At 35.3% G+C, this 17,556-nt stretch overlaps 1 protein-coding gene across 5 annotated transcripts in view; it reads left to right on the forward strand.

Annotated features, from left to right (window-relative positions):
- Positions 1-17,556, forward strand: part of PTPRK (protein tyrosine phosphatase receptor type K) — a 565,370-nt gene that overhangs the window by 307,507 nt on the left and 240,307 nt on the right. For all 5 annotated transcript variants that reach the window (XR_009543738.1, XM_060167237.1, XM_060167239.1 and 2 more), the window contains exon 6: positions 3,963-4,137. Coding sequence is in view for 4 of the 5 variants with exons in the window: in XM_060167237.1 (XP_060023220.1) it covers positions 3,963-4,137 (175 nt within the window). In the remaining variant the exon portion in view is untranslated. The remainder of the gene's footprint in view (positions 1-3,962; positions 4,138-17,556) is intronic.

Here is a 17,556-nt window from a genome sequence, read left to right on the forward strand (position 1 = left end):
TTTAGAGGAAATACTACTGGATTTTGTGTCTTTAAACCTAGTTTTAAGTTTTAATCCTGCTACTAACAGGCTGTGTATCACATTTTTAATCTTTCTGAATTCTGATTTTATAATCTTTAAATGGAAATGACTATCACAGAAGGTTTGTAATAGAGAACAGTGACAGAACCAAGGTAATAGCTAATATAATATGAGGTACATGGAGATGCTTATTAAATGATTTTTGAAGAAAAATCTGAATGTTAGGACTCTATAATTATTTTTATTGTTATTTTATTTCAAGAGATAAATAACACCTAAGTGTACTATGCTCATTAATTATAGAAACAATGTGTATCCTATTTAAGCATACATAGTTATGTTAGTATAGTAATACACACAAATACAAACACAATGTAATCACTTTGTGATCTCCTGATGGTCCTCAACATCTCTGAGTTCAGAAAGCTTGCATAAATGATCTCTAGATGTCCTTGAGGTTCTGTATTTTTGTAGCTTCCTTTTATTATTAATTTTAATTAATGATTTTTATATATTTTGTTATACAAATTTATGAAAAACTAAGGAAGTTTTACATGACTTTTGTCTCTAAAAATACCAGCGATTTTAGTCCATTTTAACAAAGAAGTTGAGTACCCACTAAATAATGATAACATGCTACATATATGATGCTGTGGAAGAAAAAATACAAAATTTGAAGCCCTACCTTCAGGATGATTTCAGTACACAAAAAGGTAAAAGGACATATATAGAATATATTGTAGAAGAGATTCAAGGTAGAAATGCTGGTGATTACATTTTTATGATGATCTTTGAGTTTTTGAGACACTATTCGTGGTAATTTCAGTGGGAATGGAAAGTGAAGAGTATGTATAAGTTGATGAAATGTGAGGTTGAGGCAGAGAGGACGTTGTTAGATTTCATAGCTCGTGGCACTGTGGGCATCAACTAGGAATATCTAAGAGCTTTTGGTCTCCCTTGTTGGGTAATTCAGATTTTTCATGAGAGCAAATGACTGATTGCAGCAAAAGTCAGTAGTGGTCTTGTAATTGTTGCATAGAAATAGTGTATATCCTGTATTGGCAGTGTATAACAATGGAAAGTTTTTAAAAATCCAGAATTCTTTCAGGCTAGTGAAAATCTCTGAAGTGGCTGCTTGTAAAAGTAAAGGGTCAGAAAGTAAGGTCTCACTGACAATGCGGAAGATTGAAAGAATAGGAGACAATGTCCCGGGCAATTGTGATTCAGACTGAGAAAACTATCTTAGCGTAGGGACAAGGTAGTAACGAAGGCTGTTGGGCATCACTGAGGCCAGAGTGAGTTTTGGGATCACTGAGAATATTCACAGAACTATGGTGGAAAGGATAATCTGACCTGATAAATAACTGACTGGAAGGCTCTTTGGGCAAGCTGGGAACTCTGGAAGTTGAGAGGCTGTTGAGTGGGATAGTGAAAGAGTGGCCTGCAAGTGAGGAACCAGGATAAAGGGTAAGAAAGTAGAAGAAAATGTGCCCTCCTTTGAGAAAAGTTTGGAGGAAAGTGTTATGGTGAGATGAATGTCAATTAAGATGGAAAGATGAAATAATAATTATTCAGAGGGAAACATTAAAGGTACTTAGTAACTCTTCACAAGAGAAGACGGATTTTTGAAAAAGACATGGTGTTAAAAGACGTGAGTGTTGTGTGTGCACAAGCAAGATGATTTAGAAGACAAGGTGGGCAGCAGGAGTTGGCTGGTCTTGCCAAAAGAAGAACTGAGAAAGGTGATGGAAGATGGAGAGTACCACTGGAGGGGTAAATTAGGGGAGGATGAGGTGAGGGCATGTACCTGTCTAAACAGTGCTGAGTCATGGTCTGCCTTCCAATTAGAAAGATGGTATCAAATGATATGATAATTGAAAAACATGCTGTTTGAGATTCTTATGTGTAAAATTTTTGTTTGTTTGTTTGTTCATGTGGTTTATAGGGAAAGAGAATTTAGGCTAGATTTTATGGATTTATATTTTAGGGCTTTTGAGTATAAGCTGCTTTTTCTCTTTATTATTATTCAAGGGAATGAGCAGGGGATCTTGGTGCAAAAATCATGGAATATGTGGGTCAGGAAAGAAGAGTCAACAAAACACTGAATGAGTGAAAAATTTTGACTTTAGTCAAAATTGGGACTTTTTTATCCTTAGGTATATATGCATATACAGACACATATGCATATGTATAACATAATTTGCACATATATATCATTTCAGATATGGAGAAGAGTGTTAAAGGTACAGTGGATTTTAGGATTTTAAAAATTATTAAAGTAATAGGGTGATTCCTTTATTATTTACCTGTTTAAAAAAATGCAAAGTGTTTCAAACATACAAAAACAATTATAAAAAAAGATAAATTGACCCCTAACACACCCACCACTCTAATTTAATAGAAGTTGACATTTTTCATTTTTGTCTCCTATCTTAATTTTTGTTAAGGATTTTTTTTTTTTTTTTTTTTAGATTTAAACATGTATTTCAGTGGAATGCAGGAGATGTTCAACTTTTTTTTTTACCAGGACCCTACTGGTTTTAGTTTGCTTAGTTTAACTGCCACATTGAATTTTACTGAATGGATAAATCTCAGTTTATTTATCCACCACTCAGGAATATGTGGATCTTTCCCATACTTAACTATTACAAACGATTCTGAGTTCAACATTCTTGTACATATCTGTGTGATCACACATAGAAGAGTGATCCAAACATAGAAATGTAGAAGTGGAACTGTTGGGTCCTAAGTTTTAGGCATCTTCAACTTTACTAGATAGTAGCAAATTATTTTCTAAAATGACTGTAACCATTTACAATTCTAGTAATTTTATGGTTCTGTTTTCCATATCTAGTGATGAAATGATATTTCAAGTAGTGTGAAAGGGTACCAGGAATACTTAGCATTTTACCAACAAGAAGTTAGGATGAGGCTCATGACCAATTCTCTCTCATAGTTGTAGCTTTTCTTTGCCCTTTGTGCTATCTTTGACATAAAGAATTTTTAAATTTAGGTTGAGGATCTCTTTTCATGGTTATTAGACATACACATATTCTCTTTTTATAGCCTGTCCATTTTTTGATAGGGTGGTTTGTCTTTTTTCTTATTGAACTGTAGATGAATTTTACATAACCTGGCTATTTATCTTTTGATGATTATTTTCATGACAAATATCTTATTACAGTTTGTGGCTTGCTTTTTTCACTTTATTTATGATGTCTTTCAACATATAGAAGTTAGAAATTTTATTATATTTGAATATTTCAACCATTTCCTTTATGGTCTTGTGTGAGGCACCCTGATACTGTAAATATGTTTTTCCAATAGTTTATTTTAAAAGTTGACAGATATGCTTTTAACTTTTAGGTTCCTTTGATTATTTCTTTTAAATGGTATAAGTTGGCTGTCATTAATGCCAAAGAGATAAAAATTTGCAAAGAGTACAGATTTTGGTTTGACTATAAATTATTCATTAGTATTTTATAGTCACGATCGCATGCTACACATTTAGAATAGATGCATTGGGCATGGTCTCAGTCTCCTGAAGGGGACAAGCCTATTAAGCACATGCAGTATAGTATAAGGGCGAAAAGAAGACTTTATATATAGGGAGTCTGGCAGAAGGGAGGGGGCAGTGGATCATTTGCCAAAGGGCCATTAACTGTCCTGCTAATTCATATACTCTGGGCTAATAACAATTTTATGGAAAACTGAGATTACCATTATATAGTTTCAGCACTTCACCCCTTAAAGGATAGCAGTGTTTACTTACATACTTTAACTGATTGAAAGACAATGGTAAAAATTTGTGGGGCTACACAGATATTTTCCGCCTAATTTAACAAACAAGAATAACTTATCACAGATGTTCATTGCCAAGATGCTTTAGATTTCTGGAAATGTTAAGAACCTGTTTTTTAAAGATTGGTTTCTGTTTACAGAGGCGAAATGGAGAAGATATACCAGTAGCCCAGACTAAGAACATCAATCACAGAAGATTTGCTGCTTCCTTTAGATTGCAAGAAGTGACAAAAACCGACCAGGATTTGTATCGCTGTGTAACTCAGTCAGAACGAGGTTCTGGTGTGTCCAATTTTGCTCAACTTATTGTACGAGGTAAAGTAAAATTGCTTTCACTTCATGAAATGACATCACTTCATTAGAACAAATGCAACTTTTGTAGATATTTGGATCGATTTTTAAATCAAGTACTCTTCATCTCAAGTCACTATAAAACCATATCATTATAAAAGTTCTAAAAATGTCTTAAGGTCAAATTAAGACTGTAGTTGTATAGTTTGTCAGGCAAGTTTATAGTTGTATAGTTTGTCAGGCAAGTTTTCAACAAATGATTTCTGTCGAAGGGAATCTATTTTTAAAAGCTCTAATAGGGCTAAACATATAAAATACTTTATTCCATATTGCCATCATCTAGTTTGCATTTTAACTTTAGATTGATTTTTCCTGTTTACAATAGTTCTCTAGATACTTTAGTTTTTCAAAGCATTGTAGCAATTATGTCAAGGTCAAAGTTTCTATCCCCGTGTATACCCGTAAATTTTACCGGTATCAAAACCCAGTTGTGGCTGTTCACTAATTCTGGCCCCCTATGGAATCTTAGAAAATTACACTTTCTAAGAGGTCCTCAGTATTCTGGGATACTAAGGCTACCAGAAGAATTGTGAGGGATTATGATGTATCAGTACATATCTTTAGTGAATACTGGACAAACAAGTACAAGTGCTCAATGTATATTACATTCATTGAAAATTGACTGAGTCCCTATATATTCCACTGTTCTAGATTGTGGAGATACAGTGGTTAGTAAAATACAAAGACTCTGCCCATATATAGCTTAACACTGAGGTATATTAGGCACATCATATAGGAAGATGTTGAAAATGTAGTATCAAGTCATGGTATGTGTTATGAATAAAAATAAATACACAAAATGACAGGGATTGATATTTTAGTTAAGATTATCTGGAAGGCCTCTTTGAGAACATGACAACTGAGCTGAAACCTTAAAAAAATGACGACATCAGCCGTGTGAATATTTAGAGGAAAAGCAGCTTTGTTGAGTAGGCTATCATGCATCAATCGATTATGACACAAATGAAAATAATTATAAACCATGTAAGTCTCTTCAAGGAGAAGTTTGGCAGATTTTAACAAAAACATCTAAAGTGGACTGAGATTTGTCAGAGACATCAGGGAAGGCCTTTGTCAATGACTTTCTTTGAGACAGAATCTGAAAGTTGAGAAAAAGTTGCCCAGATGAGGATTGTGGATGTGAGGGGCAGGGGTAAGAGAAAGAAGGACCAGCAAGCAGAGAGCAAGGCATGTGTCAATGCTTAGAGGCTGGAAGGAGAAAATGAGATACATCCATATTCAAGTTAATATATTTTATAATGCTTGACATCAAATGTATTTTGATGTCATGTATTATTTTAAGATTTACTTGATAGCAGAAGCTAACACACCATTGTAGGGCAGTTATACTCTAATAAAGATGTTAAAAAAAAAGATTTACTTGATTTTTAATACTTTAACCTTTAATACTTTTAAAAGAAAATTGAAATTCAGACTATTTGATAATTGCCCAGAGCCACAAAGATCTAATAACTGGCTGAGCCAGAATTTAATTCCATGTTTCTTTTTTTTTTTTGTTAAAGGAATTTTGCCTTATTTATTTATTTATTTATTTATTTTATTTTACTTTGGCTGTGTTGGGTCTTCGTTTCTGTGCGAGGGCTTTCTCTAGTTGTGGCAAGTGGGGGCCACTCCTCATTGCGGTGCACGGGCCTCTCACTATCGCAGCCTCTCTTGTTGCGGAGCACAGGCTCCAGACGCGCAGGCTCAGTAATTGTGGCCCACAGGGCTAGGTGCTCCGCGGCATGTGGGATCTTCCCAGACCAGGGCTCGAACCTGTGACCCCTGCATTGGCAGGCGGACTCTCAACCACTGCGCCACCAGGGAAGCCCTAATTCTGTGTTTCTTAACTCCTGGTGCCAGGCTCATTCCTTTCCACCACAGCTTTATCTCGCGTTAACATTATTAAATAAGGCTATTAGCCACTTGTAATGCTTTTGTCACGAGAGAGTCTGTAGCTCATCAAAAAAAAAAAAAGTTTTTCTTTGTAAATTGTATAGGACTCTATTATAAATAAAACTTCTCTCATGGCTCCTGAGTTAGCTTATATCACCTGCTTAAGTTCATGAAATCATAGCCCCAATTCACTGACAAATAAGAAAATATGATAATATTTAACTCTGGTGTTTAGATAGAGAGGCAGTTTAACTTATGTTCATATATGTTTGTATATTCATCTTTGGTGAGCCCTGTTGCTGAATCTTTCTCACCGGAGCCTGAAGGTACTTTTGAAAAGCCTGAAGGTGTCCTTGGGTAATCTTCAGAGTGATTAAGATGCTGTGGATACAGGAAGGTGGGTGTATTCTTGAGTCATCATGCTCACTGTATCTTCACTGTACTTGTATGTGCGTACACGATGTGCAGCCCCTGAAGCAGATGGTGGCTTTTAATAGTGCAGCTAGAGTGCTTCTGAATAACTTACAGTTACATACTTATATCAATATAGATATAAATACATAGATATAAAATTTTTTTGAGGGAATGGCCCCCGATGTATTCAACAATTCATAGAAGGCAGAGTTGAAGCTTTTATCCAGGTGTTCTCTTTAAAGATAAATTTCCTTCTTTCAGATAGCCATTTAATGCCTGTTTATTTATTTATTTATTTATTTTTTGTGGTATGAGGGCCTCTCACTGTTGTGGCCTCTCCCGTTGCGGAGCACAGGCTCCGGACACGCAGGCTTAGCGGCCATGGCTCACGGGCCCAGCCGCTCCGCGGCATGTGGGATCTTCCCAGACCGGGGCACGAACCCGTGTCCCCTGCATCGGCAGGTGGACTCTCAACCACAGCGCCACCAGGGAAGCCCAATGCCTGTTTATTTTTAAAGAGATTTATTTTGGGTTACTAGATTTCTCTTGTTTACCTGATCTGAAAAGTACATTTTATCAAAGCTTGGTGTTCTTTACTTGGAGAAACTCCATTATTTCTATTCTAGGAGTGTCGCTTGTGGAGTGAATAATTATTTCAGTAAGATTTATAAAAGGACACTTCTTGAGTTTCATAGAAAGTTTTGGCTGTTTTTCTTTCCCTTTTTAAATTTTTTTATTTTTTAAGAAAGTCCTGGCATTTAACCTATATTTTGTCTTAGGTTTTATATTGTACCTGTTGGTTTAAGATATGATGGCACTTTGAATGTACTATCCAGAGTGTGTTAACATCTTAGAAATGTATTTTGATAGTTTTGGCAGTTTTCTTTTTTCTTTTCAACATATTTTAGTTTGTTATGTATCTGATACTTACAGGTGATACTCTGCTTGTTGTTTTATTTGAAAACTAATATAAAGCAACACGTTTTCTTGTTTGTCCAGATAACCACCGAATAAATATTGCTAACAACAAAACACACCCTTCAGGGTCAGCTCTCCTGGTGTTGAAATAGTGCTGAGAATTAACTATGGTGACAGGTCTTGTCTCTCATTGGCACTTTCAAAGCTGACATCCTGTTACATGCATATAAAAGATGGTAATTTTAAAGGAAATTTTTGGGGCAGTGATATGAATAGTCCTTAATAAGATCTGGCATAGTATTGCCTGTTGTCAAAGATGACCCAAGGGTAAGAGTTTATTAGTACATTTTCTCCTAAACTGAAAGTGACAGGGCATGCTTAAGGCTTTTTGGTTGCTGTTTGTTACAAATGAAAATTTCACTGCAAAATTCTCATGTTGAAGAGTATTGATCCCTGTTCTCCCACAGCCAGAGGAAGAAAAAATAAAATGTGCTTAAACAGAATATACTTTATCACGACTTTAGGTTTGCTTCCAGATCGTTTTTAGTAATGATAACCTTTTGTTTGTGAAAGCCAATCTTTATTGACAAAGAACTTTTTACAGAGATGAGATGAAGAGCAGATGTTTTGCTCCATGTTTCTACAAAATGGAAGTGTAAAAAATGTGAAATAGTTAAAATGATGTTTACAAGCTTCAGACTAAAAGCACCACCTTTGTAGTCTAAGTTATGTTATAGATTCCCAATCTTGATCTCATTTGCAGTCTTCTCCTTTCTTTTCCACCTGGCTGAATCAAAGACCCAACTAAATTTCTAGCCAACTGACCCACAATGAACTATAAAATTCTGATTGCTACAACTGACACTCAATTTCCATTCCCATTTATTAGCTGTGTTTTTTAAATTTTTATCTGTGAAACTCCAATTACATTTTTGAAGTTCTTTAATGTGAAAAGCATAGCATTTTGTTTGTCTTTGTTGTTGGTTGGACTTTAAAATTTTAGTGGCAACTATCACCATTATCAAAATTCTCTGGACATACATATTCTGTTAATATTTTTATCTATTCCTAATGAATACCACTGACCTCTAGCTGTAAAGTGAAGTGAATGTCAACACATGTACCAGTGTAGGTGGGCCTGTAAAACAAACTTTGGTGTTTAAAATCGTGAGGACTTTGGATTCTTGTTGGTACTTCCCTTTGTTAGACAATACAAATTAATGTAAAAAATAAAAATGTATTTGCTGACTTTCATAACTACAAGGTGCAGAGATAGTCTCCAGGGTTGGTTCATTTAGTCAGGAAGGATCCAGGTTCTTTCCAGTTCTTCACTCTGCAGTTCTTAGTTTTGGTTTTTATCCTAAGCCAGTGTCTCTTCATGGTCATAGGATACCCATATGGCTACATACTTCTTTGGTCTCATCCACTTGGGGATAAAGAGGTTACGACCTCTCACAGGTATCAAAAATTGCATGGCTGCATGTGGAGAGACAACTGGAATGGCCAGTAGAGAACTTCTGTAAATGGGACTACAGAGCATAACAATGCTATTCAAAGGCAGTCATTAATTCTATTCAGGTAAAATAGGAATTGAGGGAATTTTTCAGAAGAAGGTACAACTTTACCTTGAAGGACATGCAGAGTTCGGAACTTGGTAATGTGGGAGAAGGGTGTAGTTTATGTTCCATTAGAATATGTCTAGTTCATCTTTGCTTGCTACAGCACCTAGCACATGTTTTTACGCAAAGACAATAAATAAAATGTAGTTGAAGTCAGAGCGTGGGGCTGACCCCAAAAGATACAGGGAATGGATGATGAACCGCATTTCCCCCTTACCTACAGATGGAGGGAAGATTGCTGGCATACAGGAAAAGATGATGGCAGGTGTTTTTTGTAGGGTCTGAACCTGTCGCTTTCCTTCTCGTATGAACTGGGGGGGGTGACTTTTTGTTTAGCATGAATTTTCTTCTCACTTGAAAAGCAATCTTGATTTAACTAATATGTTGTATTCTATTTTTTTTGTGTGTGTATATCAGTTAAAAATCAGATCTGACTGTCTCATTTTAGTATTTTTATATTAGAAGCAAGGACATTTGGGAAGTGGAAAACATGACATATTAATACTTTTCGTAGTTGGTGATGAAAAGCCATGGAATTTCTAGCTTGAGTCCTTCAGCATTCTGCTTAACACCACACACTATTGATTTTTAACTAGTTTTCATAGCACAGCTGCCAGACTCTTGAATTCATATAAAGGTCCTTTTTCTTAATGGTGACTTGAAGATCCCTTTTCTTTGCTTCCATTGTGAAAATTAGTCAACTTGAAGGGAAATTTAGAGTTACCTTGGAGAATTCAATTTAAACATTTATGTTTTACAAAATCTGAACTATAATAAAAGTTTAAGAATGCATGGATAAACCACATACAAATTTCCCCCAACTGCCCCTACGTGGCTAGGAAAGCACCTGCAGTCAGTCAAGGGATACCAAATGTTTCAAATATGAAGGAGATCCCAAATGTTGCATATCTAAAAATGTTACATTGCTACCCTTGAGTATCATAAAAGGAACATTTGGAGTCTTCAGGTGATTCAATTTACAAGATGTCTAGTACATTTTTAAATTCTAAATGAGCAAAAGGATACTGGAGGTCCTTATTTCAGTTAGTATATTATTACTGAAGCTCTGTTCTATCCACTTTTGTGTACCATTATTACAAATACTTTTTGCTGTTAATTTTCTCCTCCTCTGAGTTTCCTCATGCTACTTGATGAAAATGGTAATGTGTAGCACTTGTCTTGCCTGAGTGGTTATTTTCATGCTATTTATTTTCTTGTTTGTTTTAAAAATGAAAATGCAATGAGAGTTCTTTCCCAAAGGATTTCTGAGTGTATTTGCATTGGTGAGTCACGCTTAGAGCTCTGCCTAATGTTTAGCAGTTGAGTTGCTGGTCACTATTTTTTTGGAGTGTGTCTTTGGGGATTTTGCTTTTGTTGAAGCTTTCTTCTTAAGAATTTGAGAAAGATCAAAGAGGAAGCAGAATGATTTGCATGCCAAATAATTCTTTCTGTTGAACTCTAGGGAATTTGATTTCAGAGCACTATATTTTCCTTCTGAGCCTCTTAATTCTGTTCTCTTGGGGTCTGTGATAAATGTAATTTGCGTTCGTTTGTTCTAAAGGATATATATCAACTTCCCAGACTAACAGTTTGGGGCTAACTAATTTATTTTTTTTATTTATTTATTTTTTTTAACATCTTTATTGGAGTATAATTGCTTTACAATGGTATGTTAGTTTCAGCTTCACAACAAAATGAATCAGTTATATATATACATATATTCCCATATCTCTTCCCGCTTGCGTCTCCCTCCCTCCCACCCTGCCTATCCCACCCCTCCAGGCGGTCACAAAGCACCGAGCTGATCTCTCTGTGCTATGCGGCTGCTTCCCACTAGCTAACTACCTTACTTTTGGTAGTGTATATATGTCCATGCCTCTTTATCGCAGGGCTAACTAATTTATATTCCCCTCTCTGCTCATTCTTTTTCTTTCTCTTACCTACCCCAAACCAAAAAGGAAGCAATGAAGTCAATTTGTAACTTCATTGAAAAATCAGCTAGCAGTCTTTATTGAGTATTTAAAATGGTAAGTAATAGGCACCAGGAAATTACAAAGAAACCTCAGACATAGTTTCAGCTCTCAAGCAATTTAAAATTTAATTAATTATATAGGAAAATGTAGAATTCTTGAATATTTTGACAGAGTTTTGACTTTGATTTTGGTCACATTTTTAATTCCATAGGGAGGAAAAAATAAGATCCCCTAACAAGTAGAAAATATACCAATGCGTATTTACCAAATTTATTAAGCACTATTTTGGTAAATAATGTTGTACTATAGAGTCTTATACCATTATAAACAGAAGCTCTTTAGCTGACAGATTGAAATCAGTCATCAAGGCAGAGGGATAATTCATAGTGTTCAGTGGTACAATGTGTATAGATGGTGGTATAAGTATTGTGGTGGGACATGACTTGAGTTTCTTCCACTTTCCCACCACTTCATCTTCTTAGAGAGTCGATAATAGCAGGCTTCCCAACCAGTGTATGACTGACAGGTGAATTTCAGTGTTTAGCTTTTTGTAGTTAATATAAACTATTTACCAGTTAGATGTTCACATCTTTTTAAAAGCTAGCTAATACACATTCTGCTTACTAGTAAAATGGCATCAGGAACTTGACTTACTAAGTACAAACTAGGAAATACACAGAAACAGAAAACACTCATGAAATGTTAGGTAGAAGTTAAATATTAGGTAAATCAGTCAAAACCAACTTGTTTGACAAAGTCTATCGTATTACCATAGAAAGCACTTTTCTTTCCAGCTGGGTTAATATAAATCATGTTATTTCCTTTTCTGAGAAACATTTAGTCTAGTAAGAAATAAAAACAATTGTAAGGTCAACACAAATAAGTACAGATAAACATTTATGTTTTGTTAGTCCTCAGCATGGATTTTATTTAGTTCATAGTTACTAGTTTTTATAAAAAAGAAAAAAAATTGTACCATTTTAGTGTTAACAGTGAGGATTTGGAGACTAAGGACTGGACAGAGGTTAAATAATTTTGGGAGTGTATGTGCAGCTTTTCTCAGTACATAAATCCATAAGAACCTCTCCTTATACAGCTTTCTCTTAGCTCTGATGTTTGTTTTTAGAGAAGTGGCCTACAGAGGTGGTCTCATCTCTTATGGGCTATAGGGACAGGATTACATTTAACTTTAGGATATAATTTGGAAGGTAACTTTGTTTTGCTCTCCATTTCCTGCTTTCTGACCCCTAAACCAAGAACATATTTTGTTGTCTTTTCTGCAGTGTTGTGCAATTCGAAATCAGATTTAGTTACGATGGCAGAGAATCTGTTCTTGTGTTACGGCAACAAAGAAACTGCAAATGAATGAACCTGTACGCTTGTTGGAAAGAAATTTTACCCACGTGGTTATTTACATCTTCCTAATTGCCACTGGCATTTTCTGTCATCTTCATATGCATACGGAAGAAGCCATTGCTATTCTCATGTTACCATGTTACTCCCTCCAGTGACTTTCCTTCACATTAAGGAAAAAGAAAAATTACAGCACTTTCCTGGTCCAAAAGGCTTTAAATGAAACACGCCCTGGGTACCACTAAAAATTTATTTCCTATCACTCACTTCCTTCCTTAATCCACAGCAAGCACACTGACTCTTCCAAGCATACTCCTGCCTTAGGGCTGTTACACTTGCTGTTTCCTCCACCTGAACTTTCTTCGTTCCCTCAAATACATGTATACTTTCACATTCTTATCTCATTTGCGTTTCTTTCATTTCTTCCCAAAATACCTAAAGGCCAAATGATAGTTATTTTCTAGTACAGAAGAAAATTCATTGATTTTGTTTTACAATTTTTTTCTCCAGAGTTATTTAGCTCTAACTTTTCAAAAGATCTTTATGTAATGCCTACCATTACTATGTGCAGAACAAAGATTTGTACAAGAAAGTGGTCTCAAATACACTCACATTGTTGGATGAAATACAGCAGATAGAAATATGAATGTTATTTAACTGCTTCTTTAATTTTCCAAATTTTATTACGTATCCTTTGGGTGCTCAGCACTTTCTTTACCTTTAATGCCGTTGCTTTTATCCATATCACCATCTTCTTTTTACTGTACTTTTTACTTTTTCTAAATTAAGAAAATTTTTTGTGCTGATACTTTATTTCTTTGTTTTTTATTGAAGTATAATTGATTAACAATATTATATTAGTTTCAGTTTCATTACAAAATAATGGCTATATTTCCCTGTGCAGTACAATATATCCTTGTTGCTTATTTATTTTGTACATAGTAGTTTGTATCTCTTAATCCCATACCCCTATCTTTCCCTCTCCCCACTCCCCACTGGTAACCACTAGTTTATTCTCTATATCTGTGAGCTTTTTACTTCACTAAAAGTGCTCACTGGTCTCCCTACATCAGCACTTGCCTCCTCCAGGTCAGTCTTCACACAATAGTAGACAGACTGACTATATCACACAAAGTAAGTCAGTGTGTGCTCTTCCCATTCTCTTGGCTTCTTGTTCATGCAATATCAATCCCAGATGTCTCATTGCGATCTCTGAGGCCCACCATCATCTGGCTCTGTCCACCTCTCCAGTCCAGATTCTCCTTTGCTCACCAAACTCCAGCAACACTGGCTTTCTTTCACTTGCTTTAACGTGCTATGCTGTCTTCAACCTTAGGGCCTAGGTGTTTTCTGTCTCCAGTGCATCTTCACAAGTCTTCAATATATTACTGCATTCCTAACATCTGCCTCCACCACTAGATTGACTAAGTCAAGGACTCTTCCTTTTTGCTTGTTTACTATTGTATTTCTATAGCCAGCACCATGGCCAACACCCAGCAGATATAATCAAATAATTGTTAAAGACACAAAATATAGTATAGATTGTAAAGTGCCATATGAATGACATGGTCTTCATGTGTAGAACAGAGGAGGACAACCTCATCCTTGACTTTAGTGGTCAGGGAATGAGCTGAGGAAGAGCCAATGTTTCATCTTACCATTGATGGACGGGTAGGGTTTGGATAGCTGAAAATAAGTAAGGGCATGTCAAGCAGAGGGTGTTACATAGGAAAACATATGCTCTTGGTGAGCAGTATTGAATATGGACCGTGACACAGTGTCTTCCAGGGAAAAAGTCTGATATGAGCCTGAAAGTGTACTTTGAGGCCTAACTGTGGAGCAATTTGAATGCCAGACTAAGGAATATAAATTATTATGTCATTTGATCTGGGAACTTTGGGGAGTTTTGCGGTAGGTTACTCATGTATTCATATCTGTCTCAGAGAACTAGGATGAGAGATGATTTGGAGAATGATGAGTTTGCAGGGAGTAAGTTTAGGGGGCTCTAAAAGTCTTAAAAACTTGAGATGGGAAGGCATCCTTGAGGGGAATTGTGAAGGAAAGGGCAAGTCAAGGTTGAGAGATAATGGTGGAGATATTGTTAAGAACATTGTGAAATGACAGGGGAAAGAACAGTCAGCCTGGGATACTAGGCGAAATATGGTATTATGGACAAAAATTTGGAAGGCCTGTAGAAGAACTTATTTGAGAGCATAGTTGGTAATTTTAGTTGTAAACTCTTGATTGGGGTACTGGAGAGACAGGTTTTAAATCTTTAGGCACGTGGGAAAGGCTTCAACTAGTTGAAGGTTATTAAATGGGGATTCAACACAAGATAAATTCAACAATAGATAGTGTATAGAAATTCTTCGTATTTTGTAAGCTTCCATTTCATTGTCTTTAGCCAATATCATTAGAATTTTTCATGTTGTTAAACTTAGGATAAAAGCAGATGTATGCAGTTAAATGGAAAATTTAGAAAGAGAACCCTGACATGGTTAAATATAATGTCTGTCTTTATTCCTGACATTATTCATATATAAAAACACATGTGAGATATATCATGTGTAAACACTTTTTCCCCTGCTGCTTCCTGTAGATTCCTGGTCGGATTTGAGACTATCTGTTAAGTGGAAATCTTTTTCCTGTTCTCTGTGAAAACTTTTTACTTCATAGAAACAAAGCAAGCTCTCCAAAGACTTCACTTTCTCTGCTCTTCAGAATTTGAGTGTCCCGGATAATAATGCTCCTAGACATGTCTTTTTTCTTACATCAATCTTTTAAAGCATTGGAAGGGGGGAGGTTTTCTTTCTAAGACTTTTGGCCAACAGCATTTCTCACTCCTCAAAGAATGTCATTCACTGCAGCGGGTCATTTAAAAATATTTACTTAAGGGTAGATAAAGAGTTCCCACCTGCCATAATTGTGCTATGTTAAACCCCCCACCAGGTTTGACATTTCTTTGTATTGTGCAGGATTGTTAAAAAGTAGTTACCATGACCGGACTGGCTGATGCATCACAATGATGAAAAGCCGGGTGTTTGGGATTCAACGTGGATGATGGAAATGCAAGATGTCAGCGGAGCTGTATATTAAAGAGAATTTGAATTGGAAACCGAATCCCAATCTGCCACTGGGAACATTTTGATCATTTTGATTTATTAAACTTTTATAACAGCATTCAGATGGAGCAGAATTAAAACCTTTTAGTCTAGGATAGTTTATGGTACACCAACCACTGTGTAACTGGTATCATTTTTGAAGGTTCTCTTAGCAATCAGTGAGGAAGGAAAAAAATGGGTAGGTGAGAGATTTATTTTAAAAGGCAGTTTTGACAAATATTCTTGCATTTAACTTTTAATCCCTGTCTTTTGTTTGCATTGTGTCAAGGATGAAAACACATCTTGCTGTTTCAACCTACTAAGTACATTAAAGTTCTGATTTTTACTATTAAGTATATTTGAAACTCTGATTAATAGTTTTCAGATTAAAGTATTGCATTTATGTACATATTATAGGCTATCTTTTCTTTCTGGCTTGTGTGCTTTTGCACTCAGAGGCATCTATATCTGTGTATATCTGTGTTTCTGAGTCTTATGAATAAATATTCAAGTAGAAATACTAATGCAATTCTGAAGCCTAACTTGCAAAACAAAACAAAACAAAATAATGTATTTTCCTACAATTATTGGAATTCTGTAACTCGGGTTTTTTAAAAATCATCTTTCGGCATCAGTAAGCATTGGTATTCTTTTCTGAACGGTGGCTCTGTAATAAAGAGAAATCAGTTACTATTAGAGAGGCACTGTAGGTTAAAGGCATTACAGGTTCACATTTGGTTTTGCAGCTGGGAGAGGGTACTTAGCTGTGAATCAAGAATGATGCAAAAGATGGATGAGACAGAGTTCAAGGAGCAGTAATGTGAGGGTACAGGATTATCGTTTCAAGCTGTCTGTGCAGTAATGATGGATGGTTTGGTGGCAAGAAGTAATAATACCAGATGATGAAAGACGCATCTCATCCTCTTGAGCCACAGCATACCAGCTACCTGTTGGAGTTCTGCGGCATAATGATTCCTGATTTGCAACCAAATGGTTTTGCTGCATTTAGCAACCCAGATTTTTGGCAGCTCTGAAGGAAGCAAGTAGCATATCAAACACTCCTGACATTGTAAATTTAATTACCTCATATTTATGCATAGTAGTTGGTAACGGGATCTTATAAGCTATGCTAATATGGTAGGTAATTTGTTACCTCCAGAAATCACTTTCCATGTGTCTTCTGATCATTATCATGAAACATGATAAATGATCTAGCCCATGAGGTATAAATGAAAATGAAATGGATAATTGGATTCTATGTCTAAATTGTGGCTGGAATAGTCACAGCAATTATAATTGAATTTATCTCATAAAAATGTGTTTGGCAATATATTAGTGACCTTTCATCATCTTGAGCCTATGGTGTTACATGAAACTATTCTTAAGATACTTATAAGAAGCTTATCACAATTATTTTTAAAAATTCTCCAACACTTTAAATTTTCTTGCTTTACTTGCCTATATTTTTAAAGTACTATCTTGTTTATCTACAATGGGTTTAAGCAACTGATTCTGATAATCTTCTTTTGATACTGAAAATAAAGTGTTCTGTTGTTGCCAGTGCCTTGATTGAATGACTTAGCAACAGTTCAGGATACAATTGAAACTATTTTTATGAATACCTTTTGTCATTAGCAGCACATTTCTTTCTGCTGGGTGTTAGAACTATACCTTCTTGCTGAATGTGTGTTTTCTTTGATTCCTATAAGAGAATTTCTCTGAAATACTAAAATAAAATAGAGTTTGTTTCAAATACCATCAGATTTTATTCTTCCTCTCTCACTTCTTTTCAATTCACTTTAAATAACAAAAATATTATTTTATTATAAACATTAAAAACTCCAATTTATTCATTGATTTGATTAACATTTTTGAGCAGTGACCATAGGCTGATCATTGTAATTTTTACTAATAAAAATAACTATAAAAATAACTAAGACACATGATCTTTAGGGTCTTATAATTCTATATGTAGCTATGGGGATATCTAAGTCTTTAAATTATAACATATTATTATACTTCTTCTGTGTGCATGATAATACTATAATCCCTTTCTCTTTTCTAGTTTTTTTCCATGATAGTCCAGGAAGCCAATAAAACTTCTGTTTA

The sequence above is a fragment of the Lagenorhynchus albirostris genome, chromosome 12 (assembly GCF_949774975.1).
Source record: "Lagenorhynchus albirostris chromosome 12, mLagAlb1.1, whole genome shotgun sequence".
Lineage (NCBI taxonomy): Eukaryota > Metazoa > Chordata > Mammalia > Artiodactyla > Delphinidae > Lagenorhynchus > Lagenorhynchus albirostris.